The sequence below is a fragment of the Podarcis gaigeae genome (genome assembly GCF_964106915.1).
Source record: "Podarcis gaigeae genome assembly, chromosome: 2".
NCBI lineage: Eukaryota > Metazoa > Chordata > Lepidosauria > Squamata > Lacertidae > Podarcis > Podarcis gaigeae.
In genome coordinates, this window is record NC_139679.1 from 66241587 (window position 1) to 66255092 (window position 13506).

A 13506-nucleotide genomic window follows, 5' to 3' on the forward strand; every position below is an offset into this window, starting at 1 on the left:
TCTTTTTGCTCTTTCTCCTAAGCCTAAGCCTTGAAGAGCGGGGGAGAAGAGAACTATGCTGTGTTGTCCTTTCTTTTGAAATTCACAATGAATATTTCCTTTTGATTTGCCACATTAGCACTAATGGAGTCCTCACCAAGAAGAGGGGGATGTGTAGAATGAAGTGGGACAGATTAACTCTTTGGGCCCTTCTTCCCCATAACAGCTGTGCCTCTGCATCCATATTAGGCATCTGCATTTCAGTTAAAACACAAACACTGTTAAATAATGTGCACACTCCACAAATGCTATGGAGAAACATATTAAAGTGCCCATAATGTGCATGCTGCTCATGTATACCAAGTCAGTACACTGAGGTATCTCAATGTGTATACTAAACACACTATACATCTAAGAGGGGGCAACTTTTAAATCCCATTTATTTCAATGGCAGATACATGCTTAAACTCTTCCTCTTTTTTATTTTTTAAAGATTGCTTAAACTTGGTATCAGCAACTATTTTCAATAAACTAACTTTCATCATTTCTGACACTGTAGGGGAGTGACAGCTGAGAATAGGGGGAGGACGACGTAAATGTTGGTATCCCGTTACTTGTAAAACTGAAAAGCTTATAAACATTTTTAACAGCAATTAATTCCACCAGGAATGTGAAGCACACACTTAAATCTCCAACTAAACTCTCTTCCGACATCCCCTTGATTTCAGTTGGAAACATTCAAATCCATGCTTAACTCTCCTACTGAATTTGGTAAGGGGCCAAAACCTTCTCACTTTGGTTGAATCATGCCCCATGTTTACTTGAATGCAAGTTCTGGTGATTTCAGATAAATTCTTCCAAATCAAGGTGCTTAGCATCAAGGCACAACTGTCTAGAATCCATGTACTAACATTTAATGGGGCTGTGAATCATGGTCTGTGTCTGCCTAGTGCTAAAACTTTTATTTATTTATTTTTTTAAATCTCTGTTGGGTCTGCAAGCTCTCAAGCAACTACCACAACTATAAACATTTTTTCTCTGTAGCATTAAATCATATATGTTTATGACACAGCACCAGCAACTAGCAATATCAATAAATATAGAGCTTTCTCAAAATATGATGTATATTTAAAATAATTTCATGTTATTTCTGTTCACGTATAAATATGATTGACGCCCTATTTATTTGAACGCCCGCCCTGTGCTATATCTCTCCTAGGCACAGGGTGGTTGACAGTAGTCAGTCACCTAGGGAATCCATGGATGCAAACAAGATTCTAGACAGAAATTTTCAGTCTTTATAAAAAATATAAATATAAACCAGTAGGGCTTAACGCTGGATCATATCTCCACTATTTATTTCCCTGTTGCTAATCAAGTTCTGTTCTTGCAAATTTCAGACTTCCTCCCTCACTGCTGTTTTCCCATTAGCACAAACAGGAAAATAAGTTTCCAAACTCAAACAGAGAGGATTTTGCACTCTGTTTCAGCTTGATTAGACGAGGAATCCGTCTGACTTTAGGGAGTGATGGCCTTAAGGAAAGCAAAATCTTCATAAAGCTTTTCTTTATTATTAATATTATTATTATTCTTCTTTAAATCCGCATAAATATTTGGCAAGGCAAACCTGTTCTCTTCGCAAGTGGTCATACAGATTTGAGGTAGAAAACCCGGTACAGGAAATGTATAAAATGCATCCATTTAGGTAGTTTAAATACATCCAAACAAAAATATGAAATGGAATCATCAATGTTGGGAGAGGAGAGACATGGTGGGAGGGGGAGACCTTGTGTTTATTTACATCGAAACAAATAACGACACTAGGCACAACACACAAGCCTGCCACAGAGAAGCATCCTCACGAGTCACTGGTTTCAATGCGGGGGTCACCATGTGCTGAACTTTCTCCAGCCGAAACCAGGCGACCTTTTAAATGGTGCTTAGTTGTAGCTGGATCATGCCCAGTATTCCCCTCCCCCACAAGTGCAGGAGGAACCAATCCCCCAAACTTGGGGGGGTGCAGGGAATGAGTGAAGTGGTGGTGGGTGGAAGGTATGGAAAGCTCATGCACGTCTGTAGGGGGGAGTGTCTCTAGAGTGCATGGCCAATCCCCCCATCCACCACGGGCAATATTGGGTCCCAGGCCAGGGAGGCAGGCGACAGTGCATTTACAACAGGAGGAGCAGATTGGGGGTCTCGTTCTTTCACTTTGCATCTTTCTTTCTGAACTGGATTCTCTTTTAACTGGGGAGGAGAGGGGATGAAAGCAGAGGAAATGTAAACCTAGGACACAGAGACAGAAGAAAGCAGCCGGGTTACAGCCAAAGCGAGCCTCCTTCCATTTCTGCAACCTGGACCTGAAAGTTTTGGATCTGCTTAGAATTGCAGGCTGTGGTGGTTTATTGACTCAGGTGGTTTCATGGGCATAGCAAGGATTGGGGGGCAGCCCTTTTGTATTTTTATTGATTTTTATTGATAGAGGGGCAGCTACCCCTCCCCGCTACATCCACAGGTGGTTTATTGAAGGAGCTTCATGGACTCCGATGGGGAGGGCGGGTGGCGGTTTTGGAATAAGCCCCTTGAGGACCGCATAGCTGTCCCCACTGAAATCCGAGAGATGGGTCCAGCCCAAGCCAAGAGTTTGGAAATCCAATTTGGCGGGGTCTTAAGGTGGGCTGGATTGTGTCCAAAGGTGGGATTCAACTCCTCCAGCTCTTATCTGCATCCTTCCATCCTAGTCAGGAAGTAATCCCATTCCTAGCTGTGGGATTTACTCCCGAGCAAATCCATTTATGTGCTCAGGTTTCCGGCTACAGCCCTGCTAGGGCGCTAGGGTGGGGGATCCTATAGATTTTGAAAAGGAAGCAAAGGCTCCTATCCCCACGCTGACATGCAGAAAGAAAGTTGTTGCCTCAGGAGTGGCCTGGCGTTAATAGAGTGGTGTACTTCGAAGCAGCTCTCCTCCTGTTCGATGGGATCCTCACGAAGAACAGGATGTTTCAGGCTGCAGCCTAAATTGTGACGAAATCGGATTATCAACCTCTCTTCTCCTCCTCCCCCCTCCCACTCCCCCCCCTTCAGCAATGGCTTGACAGCAAATGGAAATCACTCTCAAGTCAGGATCGGCTGGCGGGCTTTCCACCTTCTTTTGTGCAACACAAGATCCCTTTCAGGTCCGCACACAATCCCGCGTGATATAGCTATATATATATATATATATATACATCTACATCTGTGGCACCCTGGTTCCATGAGACATTCAAAAGCGACATTAGACGACGCGATATCCCGCGTGGGTTTCCGGCAAGGCTTCTTCCTGCCTGACTTCCGACGGCGCAGACGGTCCATCGTTTGACGTCCAGGTCCTCGCCGGGCTTTCAAGCCAGCGAGTTACTGGCTTCAGGGAAGGGGAAGTTTTCCGTTCTCAGGCGTGTCGGGGGCCCCTCTCTGCAGCCTCCACATTGCACATGATCCTCGTCCTCACTGAGGCGGCCGCCGGCTCCCCGCTCCAAGGCTGCGAAGGGGAGGGCGGATCAGCAGACGGAAACAAACAAAAAAAGCGGGTCGCGGACGATTTTTCTCTCTCTCTCCTTCTGAGTGTTGGGGATTTGGGGTGGGAGGGATGGGGCAGAGACCAACCAGGGAGAACAGGGTCCCCCATCCTGGGCGCGCGCGCAGTCCTCTTCCCAGCCACCTTGGTGGAGCCGGTTCTCTGGAAACGGTTCCTGGTTTCATTCATTGATTCAGTTCCAGCGCCCAGACCTGCTGAGGCCAGCCAGTCCTGCCCTTAAGCCGTTTTTCTCCGTGGCCTAAAGCGTGAGAATAGCCCTCGGTCTGCTGCAAGGGGGAGAGGGGAGGGGAGGAAAGAGGAAAAAAACAAAAACCAGGAGGGAATGAATCTCCATTACGCATTAATCATCCTCATCACCAGAAGAAAAGAAAGCAGGGAAATGTAGAGGGGAGCCATCCTAAGCGTGTTACTCTTGAGAAAGTACGCTTTAGGAGGGCGCCTGGACTGCCTCCCCTGGGTCCTCCTGTGCTCTGTCCCTAACAAATAGATCCTACCACTAATCCTATCGATTGTCCTAAAAGGCCCAACGCAGCCCCTGCGAAGCGCGCTTAACAGTCCTCGCAGGCGATGCAAGCGGCGCCAGCTCCTGGCTCTGCAACAAAAAATCGACGGAGGGGCTTGCAAAGCGCTTGGTCTTGGTGGGGTCGTGCCTAAGGCAGAAGAGAAAGCCAGGCGAGTAAAGGAAGGAAGGAAGGCGTTTGCATGGCGAGCCCTTCTGCCATCCACGAGGCCACTGTTTGTAAATTTCGCCCGGAAGGCTGTAAAGAAGACCCCGGAGTTGTTCATCTGTTTATGAGTATTAGATAATCAGGCGGAAGGCCATAAATTTCAGTCTCTATTTGCAGCCCTTTTATAAATATAAGAGGCTGCGTTTTGGTAAATACGTCGGAGCCCTCTACTAAATTATGCCGGTTATGAGTCTTTTAATTGCCGAGGCCGCTCCGCGAAAAAAAACGGGACCGAATAAATAAATCGCGGGTTTTATACAGGCTCTTGAATAGTATAAACTTTGCAGATGCTAATTTATTTACCCTTGGGAAGTATTTGCAACTCGGTCATTTAGTTATTATTTATTTTCAAATCCGGCTCCTCCTCTATCTCCGCTCAACGAGAGCGAACGCAAAGGAATAAAGATGGATGAATGAATTCCTTTTTCCTGTTCCTTTTTTATTTTTTATTTTAAATTCACTGATTAAGCGCTTTCTTTTAACTGTGGAGAGAGGAATCCACACCGGGACGGGAAATGGAGGAAACTGAGATTGAGAACTATATTGCAATACGAATTTTGAACAATGATGATTATGATTATGATGATAATGGCAGCTGACATCGAATTCGATTAATGTTTCTATGGCCTGATACTTTTCTGTATTGAAACAGTATCGAAAACTGATCGGCCAAACGCCGTCACTGAGAGAGGGAGAAGAAGCGCAGAGCCTCTTTAAAAGCAGGAGCAGTACGTCTCACGGTCAATTCCCCCCCTCCTCCATTTTTACACTTCCAGAAAAGGGTGGGTTGAAATGGCCTGAATGCATTTATATTGAAGAGCAAGAGAGAAATCTATTAGCATACGAAATAAATAAATGGAAGCCTCAGGACAGCCGAACCAGCTTCGCTCCAGTTCAATTTCACAGGGTTTCTTTTTTTGGGGGGGGGGGTCGAGATTTGGGTGGATTGTATTCTGCTGGCAGCAGGAACCTGTGGAACAGCCCCCCCCCCCAGCCCTTACTGATCTATTTTATTGGGGAGAAGCTTCCATTAAAAGAAAAGGGGGGAAGACTACTACAGTACTGTTGAGGAAACTCTTCCAGGGCGTATTTTGGAGCGGTCCCAATTCACCTCGTGTGCGTATTTATTCCTTGCGCCTTGGTTTTGCGCAGAGAAGGTTTTTTTTTTTTTTTTTTGCGGGAAGCAACTGCAGCCAAAAGCGGCGAAGATACGGGATTATTATCCCCCCCCCCCCGCCTTCCTTCCAGATTGTGTATAATTCTCTCTGCTCGCCCTACCCCACCCCAAAACTCACATCCAAATGACCTTAACAGTTCTAAACAGCTCTGGCAATTCAGTGGCGCATTTTCAAATCCCGCCAGAAAGGGGAACAGGAGATGAGGAAATGAAGTCGAGAGTTGCCACGGCGCCTTTCATCGCTCCTGGAGGATTTTGAAACAATCTCTTGCGTTATGCCGCCTTCTTGAGCCCCACAACAAAAAACCTATGCAAACTAGCGAAAGAGGCGCCAAGAAAATGACCGGTATCAACGGAAATTCCCTAGAGAGGACTGGGCCAAGAGAGCTACATGCCATTTTAAAAGGGATGTGGGGTGTTTAAGTAGCGGTGCAATATTTGACAGGCTTCCCTGCATCTTCCCTATCTTTCCAGGGGTGTGGGAAATATTCCCCCACCAGGTTTTTTTAAAAAACTATTTGTTGCAGTCCGATCTTCCAAAAAGGATGCGGTTCCTGGCCTGGGAGAATAAAAAGAAAAGTTGGCCATTTCATTTCGGCCGCCCTTTCCAAAAGTATTGGGACTTTTCTACCGCCAGATCCTACGCGTGTCTACTCAGAAGCAAGCGCCGCTGAGTTCAATTGGACTTCCATTGAAGCTTGCATAGAATTTGCAGCTGTCTTCGATGGCCAAATTGCGGAGTGAAGAGAAGGCGCTTTGAGCCGCTGACAACTGAACGCACTTTTACTCGGAGTACACCCATTGAAACTAATTGGCTTCAGTTAGTTATGACCATCAATTTCAGTGAGTCTGCTCTGAGTAAACGTTAGTCGCCGGCAACCCTGGGTAACATCTTAAGAGGAGAGCGCCGCTTTTGCAATCAGGAACAAGCTCCTGCGACCCCACAACCAGCCCGCAAATAACGTTGAGTTGCCTCGATGTCTTTACGCAGCTGCTTAACACTAGGGCAGCGAATAGAAATCAAAAGGATAACTTGTGGATCAGAACAAGCGGGGCCTGTTGCACCTCCTGTCCGAGATGCCTGCCTGCCAGCCAGCCATGCCATGCCCGTTCATAGGGCATGCCATTTCCCTCCCGCTTCTGCCTCAACAGTCTGCTGAGGGCTTTCCCTCCCTATTTGCCCCTTGAAAATGTTACTACTTCTGAAAACCTTCCTATGGTGTCATGCTGCCAGCGCAGAAAGCAGACTGCTAACAGAAGCCTTGTGTTGAATCTTGCAGAAAATCCAGTTCAAATGAGTAATTTGCACTTGCAGGATACACATTGTGCAACCACTGTCACCATTATTATACTCTTGTGAGAGGCAACACTAGTGTGTCAGTGCTTGTCTGCTGTTGCTTGCGCAACAATGTAACTCTTTTGTGCGCGGATGGCGTTGTTTCAGATGCGTTCACGCCGGAAGAACAAAATTGATATTCTAGAAGAACATTCCTCGGACAGCACAATAGACGAGTCACTTCTAACTTTCCAGAAAGCGCAGTTCCAAACACTTTTCTCGCAGCGAGGCATGTTTATAAATAAACCTGCACCCGGGGTTAATCTGACCTAAAAGAAGGAAGATGGCTGCGGGCGATCTCACCGCTTTAACTCGCGGTCAGAACCTTCGCCATTCTTTTCCTTCTAGGTCTGCTTCCGTTAACCATAGTAATTAATATATATTATTTCGGGGTGAAATAAAGGCGGCGCAACAGGACATTTGGATGGCTCGTTCATCTAAGGTCGGATTCCGATTCTCCCTCCGGCAAAGAACGTTCCGTGCAAGGGAGTAGTTCTAGTCAAGGAAGGGCACGTCTTGCAGAATGCAGAACTGGGGACAACACTTGCAAGGAATGACCGCCCTCACTCAGCTCAGTCTGGCTCTGTCCTCCACCGTCTCACATCCACGCTAAAGGGAAATCAAACCAAGAGAACGAATGACTCACGTGCAGCGCGAGCCCACGCTTGTCTACTCAGAAGTGTGTGCAAGTGCACGCTTCCAAAGACGCGTGAAGGTTGGATGGAGGCCTAAGGCTGCCATCCTAAATCACGCGATGTCGGGGATTGCGCGACAGGGGGCCGAGGGCAGATCGTTAGCAAAGCCGAAAGGCTTGGCCTAGGCCAGAGTCAAGTTTAAAAAGGGCGCTTGCAGGGCGGACGCAGGGAACATTTGTTACAGGCGGTTACTTATTAGACAGGACTATAGCTCAGGGATCCCTAGGAACAATTTCCCCGTGGTCTTGAAACGGGAGCGAGCGATTCCCCTTCCCCCTGCCTGGAGTGCTGATCTGTTAACGTATGAAGATCGGAAGGCATGCAGTACAGTGAAATAATCGACCTTCTTTCCCCGAGAGACTGAGATCTCAGTTGGCACATTAGGAAGGGGTCGGAGAGAGGCTCCAGAGTCCCACATTACTTCTCCTGAAATATTGCCTGCCACAATGTCCCATTCTGCGTTTTGCTAAAATGTCATGCAATGCATTCCATGCAACAGAGTTCGAGCGCAAAGCATCAGTTGGGGGGGGGCGCAGATCCACCGACCCAGGTATTCAACTTGGACTGCCAAATGCTTTTGCCCACACAGTCTTTATGGCTCTGATTCAGACACCACCGGCAGGATGAGTCCATCAAGGGATGCGGTGGGTATGGGAAGCTTTGTTTTGTGGGACAAAGGGCTTCAGATTGGGTGGGTATCAAACCCTCAGATTGCTACAGCCCTCCTTTGAAGGTCTAGAAGAAACCCCCACCCCACACACCAGTGCAGAAGGGCTCGTTTAGATCCAAAGGCCAGAGGCCTAGGCTTTTCTTGGCACGCCTCTAGATCCCAGTCGCTGGGGAGCCAGAGCAAGAATGAGCTGTTTTGCTCTCCTGCTCGGCTTGAGGAAGCTTTCCAGGGGCATCTGGCGAGAAACAGGGATGCTGGACAAGAGAGGCCTTGGGTCTGATCCGGCAGGGCTCTTCTTGCGTTCTTCTGATTTAATAATTGAGGTTTAAGTACCCAGGCCACCAAATCTCATCTCTAATCTTTACATCTCCCAAACCCACCGCACAGCAAATGCAGCTTTTCCCAGCTTGCCACCCTAATATCCACTCTACTTAAAGGAGGACCCTTTCCTTCCTTACCCTATTCACTTGGACTTCCGCAGACGTCAGTGGGCTTGATATCCAACAAAATACTAGACCATCTTTAAAACACACATGGAAAAAGCAAGCTCACTTCACTCTTGCGCCAGGCGGGAATCATTTTTAAAAACCAAGCAGAGGGGCTCTATAGCCTGCCAGCCTAATTCTACCCACAGGAGGGGTGGGGCTCCCTCCATACCCTTTTGCGATGTCCAGGCCTCTGCTCTAGGTACCCCCACCGAGGAAATCAGCCTCAGAGAAAAACAGATGCTTGTTTGGGATAGCTATTCTTTAAGTGGAGCACCATTACCTCACATGAGCCTCTTACCTGAAGTTTAATGTGGGACAGGCCCGGAGACGAAGACCTGGAATTGGGGAAGGGGCGCGTGTTCTGGGGCAGAGAGGTCCACTCTCCGGAAGTGGAAGCCCATGGGAGCGGGATCAGGCTCGCTCAGGTGGTCAGACCTGGCCGAGAAGACAATCTCCAATGTGCTTTTTCCTCCCCTCCGCTACGGGACGGCTGAGCTCCAGGGTGAAGGGGCAGGGGTTGCAATTCCCTGGAATTGAGCAGAGTCTCTTCCCCACCGCTAGCCCCCGCGCCTCTAAGTTTTGGCCATGGCTACGCTCGGTGCAGCTGCCCTAAAGCCTGTGCAGAAACAAAGGTATTGTTTCCACCCCTTATATAGGGAGTCGCCACTCATCCCGCTACGTCTGGAACCAGGAGACTCACTTTTCTGCCCCGCTCCTCCCGTTCGAGGGGAGGGCGCCTCTGAGCGCGCGCAGAGCGCCTTCGCGCGGGCCCTTACCGGCTGCTCGCGCTTCCTCTTGGCGGCGTCGCGGGGCTCGGCCTTCTTGAGCTCGGCCTTGAAGCCCTCGGCGGCCGGCCCGTCCTTGGCCAGCACCTCCATGAGGTAGGCGATGTAGCTGGTGGCCAGGCGCAGCGTCTTGATCTTGGATAGCTTGGTGTCGGCCGGCACGTTGGGGATGCACTCGCGCAGCTCGGCGAAGGCGCTGTTCAGGCTCTCGGTGCGGCGGCGCTCCTTGCGAGGCGCTCCGGGCGCCGACGACGAAGACGCACCCCGACGGCGCGCCGCGCTCAGCCGCCCGCCCAGCTCCGACGGGCTGCCGCCGTACGACGAGGCGGGCGAAGCCGACGAGCCCAGCCCGGCGGCCGCTGCAGCCGCTGCCGCGGCTGCCGCGCACACCAACTCGGGAGGAGGCGGAGGCGGCGGGGAGAGGTCGGAGGCTGCGCTGAGCAACCAGCCCTGCGCGAAGGGCCGCTCGGCCGGCGGGAAACATCGGCCGGGGGCCGGCGGAGGCGGCGGTGCGGGCGGCCCGAAGAGGAACGGCTCGTGGTGCGGGTGGTGGGGGTGGAGCAGCGCGCCGTGGTGCGGGTGGTGGTGGGGATGGGGGTGGCCCTGGTAGCCCCCCACCACGTTCATGGCGACGGCGGCGCCCCCGAGTCTCCGGCGCTACGAAGAAGCCATGGGAGGCTCGGCCCCGAGGGGCGCCCACGCTGCGGGCGCGCCGTCCAAGTTGCGTGGTCCAGCGGCGCGCTCCCTCTCTGCCGCGCTCGCCTCAGCCCTCCTGCTCTGCAACCAGCAACTCGGCCGGCCTTTATGCAGCGGTGGGCTCTTTGATGTCACGCTGCGGTGAAGGGGAGGAGAGAGAGAGACGCACGCACAAGCACACAAGCAAGGAGGGAAGCGAACCCGGGACGGAGTGGTTTTGCCCCTGAGCAAGGAGGCTGGCTCAGTCAGTCCTCCCCCCCCCCCCACGCCCAAGACCCGAGAGGCGTCGACCTCGACCACATTCGTGGTGCATAGAAACAGTATTGTAGTTTGGGGTTATTTATGGCATTCCCAGCCCACTTTTTCCTCCAAGGAGCTTACTAGCTGGTTCTCCCCGCTCCCACAAACACCGTGTCCCCAAGGTCACCCGGTGAGCTTCATGGCCCAGTGGGCATTTGAGCCCTGGCCTCCCAGGCCCTATGGTCTGCCCACTTCAGTTCAGTGGCACACCTAAGAAGAGACTTGCTGGATCCAGTCCAGCTTTCTCAGTGGTCAACCTACCTCAGCGATCTCCTCACCCAAACGGCTGTTGTTATTTCTTCCGAGTGCCACCATCAAGCACACGGAGCCAGGGTTTGTGAGCACAACCACATTCGCCCTCCCAGCCCTCGCGTATTTACTTGGAAGGAAATCCCGCGGAAGTTATTCTGAAAGCGCGCCTGAGGTTGCGCACTTCTCTACCGCGGAAGGTAGCGCGACTTCCTTCTGAGAAAACAGGCATGGGATCCGGGCTGGCAACAGGCCCCGGTTCTAAGGCAGGTTCCTGCTCCCTGAAGCTCTATTTACTGTTGGAGGAGCTTGGGAAAGAAAACTTTCCGCTCCTTATAAACCCTACAAGAGTTTCCTTGGAAGTGCAGTCCCGGCTGGTTTCCCTGGATATTGCTTCCGAAGAACTGCATTCAAGATCGCTTTGATCCGGATCGGCTGAGAACGACGACAAGATATAGCCAGAACCACCCTCAGAGTCGGAGCCCTGGCAGACCAGCGGCACTCACCACCAAGCACTTTGCTTTGGAAAAAAGACTAGATTTTGAGGACCGATGAATGAATAAGGATCCCTGAGTGCCTGTCTTTGACATGTGGTCCGATCCAAAGCGTATCTGCAGTGCAGCCCTAGTCTACCCAGAAGCTACTCCAAGTGGTTGTGGCCTTGCAGGAGGCCCCACAGAGCTCAGTGGGTCTCGTCTCCTTCTAAGGAGGCTTCCTAAAATGTCGGCGTTAAGGCTGTGCCAAGGTCACACGCGCCCCTGAGAAATAGTCCATTATATCATTGGTATGTTGTGTTGCTGTAAGCCACCCCCAGTGTCCACGAATGTATGCGTGTATAGGCAGAATTGAATTCCATCACTTCCTACCAGCAGCGATGCGCTTGGTAGAGGCCCGCAGATCTTCGTGTTTCGCAAGCACCTTAGTTGGGAATCCGCAGTCCCCATTGACTTCTGTCGCCCGAAGTTCAAGCGTTATTTATAAACCGCTTGCTCTGATATTTACTGGTCAAGCAATTTAGGTCAGGATCTGGCAGAAAGCTCTCTTCCAACAGCTTCCGTGGTTACGTTTGGAGCTTGCGCAGGAGAACATCCCCCCTGGATAATTCGAAAACATAGACAGCCGGGTCCTCTGTAAGGTTCCTCGAGCAAAACCCGCAGGGTTCCAGGAGTGCCAACGTTGCCCCGCGACCGTAGGTGCCAGATTGCCATGCAGCGTGCATGGCCCTGGCACCGAAATTTGTAGGTATCCAGGTCCCTTCATGGGGAATTTTATGGGTACTCGGGCGCCCAGGAAATTGGCACTTGTGCAGGGTTCAATGGAGTTTGCTTACACAGGTGTCGGCTTACAGCCAGCAGTGGAATGAATGGGAGTAAAAACCACGTTTAGGATGGGGGGTAAAGGTGAGAGTGGGAGATCTCTGGACCATCTGGATCACAGTCTTCCTTGTGGTTAATATTATATGAGCGATCCGTTTCCCCACTAGGGAGTATGAAATTTTGTGTACATATATACACGCATCTATATGAGTTTGGGAACTATGTGCGCATTTCATGTTTTTCTATGTAAGTAACCCACAGGGCTCCATGCTTTTTCTCGGGGGCAACCTCGGCCCTCCTGTGATCCGGAGGTAGGGAGGACAGCGAATACAGCTTCGGCCTGGTCTTCACCTGACTTGCCGGCGCCATCCCAAAGGCTCGGAGGGAGCCCAGATGGGGCGTGGGCACACTCCGGCCTAAGTAATTCCAACGGGACTGAGTCAAACCTGCTTACACTTGAGTCGACCTATATAATGTAAGGCTGCTATCTTAAACCTCGTGAACATACTGCATTGCTTAGGATTGCTTTGCGTAATATACCGCTTCTGTTAACATACCCATAGCCGCTAAGTAAGAATGACATTGAAAGCTCAGTGTGGTTTGAGGAAGAAGCAAATAACATCATTTTAGGTTTGCGGGCGGGGCAGCTGTGAGGAGCGGGCCTGGGGCGGTCAGGGCGCTTCCCTTCGTTTTTATTTTATTTTCATTCTGAGCAGTCTGGAGCGGAAGAAATAAATGGATAACTTGTCTGAATTTCTCTTGTGTGTAAGCTGAATTCCGTGCTTATGGGTGGGTGTGCCCCTTCTCTGCGTTTTTAATTCTTTTCTCTCCATATTCGAGAGAATGAAGTCACAGGGATGACTGGAGGAAACCACAAAATGGGACCTTATCAGTTGAACCACGGAGACCGAAAACTTTTGCACGTGCTGTTTTATTTCTTCCCCTTGTCTCCCGTGTTTTTAAAAAGGGAATACCAAAGAAACTGGGGATCTTTGTCTGGTTCAGCACTAAAGGCGCTTCAGAGGAACCTTCTGAACTTTGCCTTCTGAGGTAATATGATGAGAAGCCTTTATAATAAGATCACAGTAAGGTGTCTGGGAGGTTGCTGGTGCCGTGACTTCCCATTAAATCCATTGTTGCTAGATGACGAAGACACTGAAGAACTGAGGAATTGCCTTTAGGGACCAGAACAGGTCATTCTGTCGCCAACAGGGGTCAGTCAGACAATTCAAGGCCAGGAGTGTTGTTGGACACAGCGACTGGCAGTGCTGGCTGAGGCTCACAAAAGTAGCTTGAAAGCCTTATCCTCTCACTTGTCTCCAGAAGCATAGGATTTTCCACATATAACCTGCTTCTATACAATATGGTCCATCACTCAACCACCATCCGTTGTGTGATCCAAGGATGGCTAAACTGTGGCCCACTCATTGTTTTTTGTTTTAATTAAAGTTTTTCTTGAGTTACAAAAGCACATCCATCATCTCTATTTTCAGATCCTAAACTCCTTTCTACTGAT

The 13506-nt window shown here is 50.2% G+C and overlaps 1 protein-coding gene across 2 annotated transcripts; it reads right to left on the minus strand.

Moving 5' to 3' along the window:
- Positions 1-402: 402 nt before the first annotated feature.
- Positions 403-10208, minus strand: HAND1 (heart and neural crest derivatives expressed 1). 2 transcript variants are annotated; one of them, XM_083725522.1, is made up of 2 exons: positions 9421-10208; positions 403-3816 (listed from the first exon to the last, which is right to left on the minus strand). In XM_083725522.1, the coding sequence occupies exons 1-2, from the start codon at positions 10054-10056 to the stop codon at positions 3715-3717; spliced, it is 738 nt and encodes a 245-aa protein (XP_083581648.1). In that variant the 5' UTR covers positions 10057-10208; the 3' UTR covers positions 403-3714. The 2 variants fall into 2 exon arrangements, with proteins under 2 accessions (XP_083581648.1, XP_083581649.1); XM_083725523.1 differs by having other exon boundaries at positions 2429-3813; positions 9421-10203.
- Positions 10209-13506: the final 3298 nt, after the last annotated feature.

Excerpts from the sequence above, each read along its gene's own strand:
- HAND1 (XM_083725522.1), bottom strand. The coding sequence starts at position 10,056 with ATGAACGTGGTGGGGGGCTACCAGGGCCACCCCCATCCCCACCACCAC. Across the intron at positions 3,817-9,420 it reads AGAGGAAGCGCGAGCAGCCG|CAGACCGAGGGCTATTCTCA; the intron begins GTAAGGGCCCGC and ends TCCCCCTTGCAG.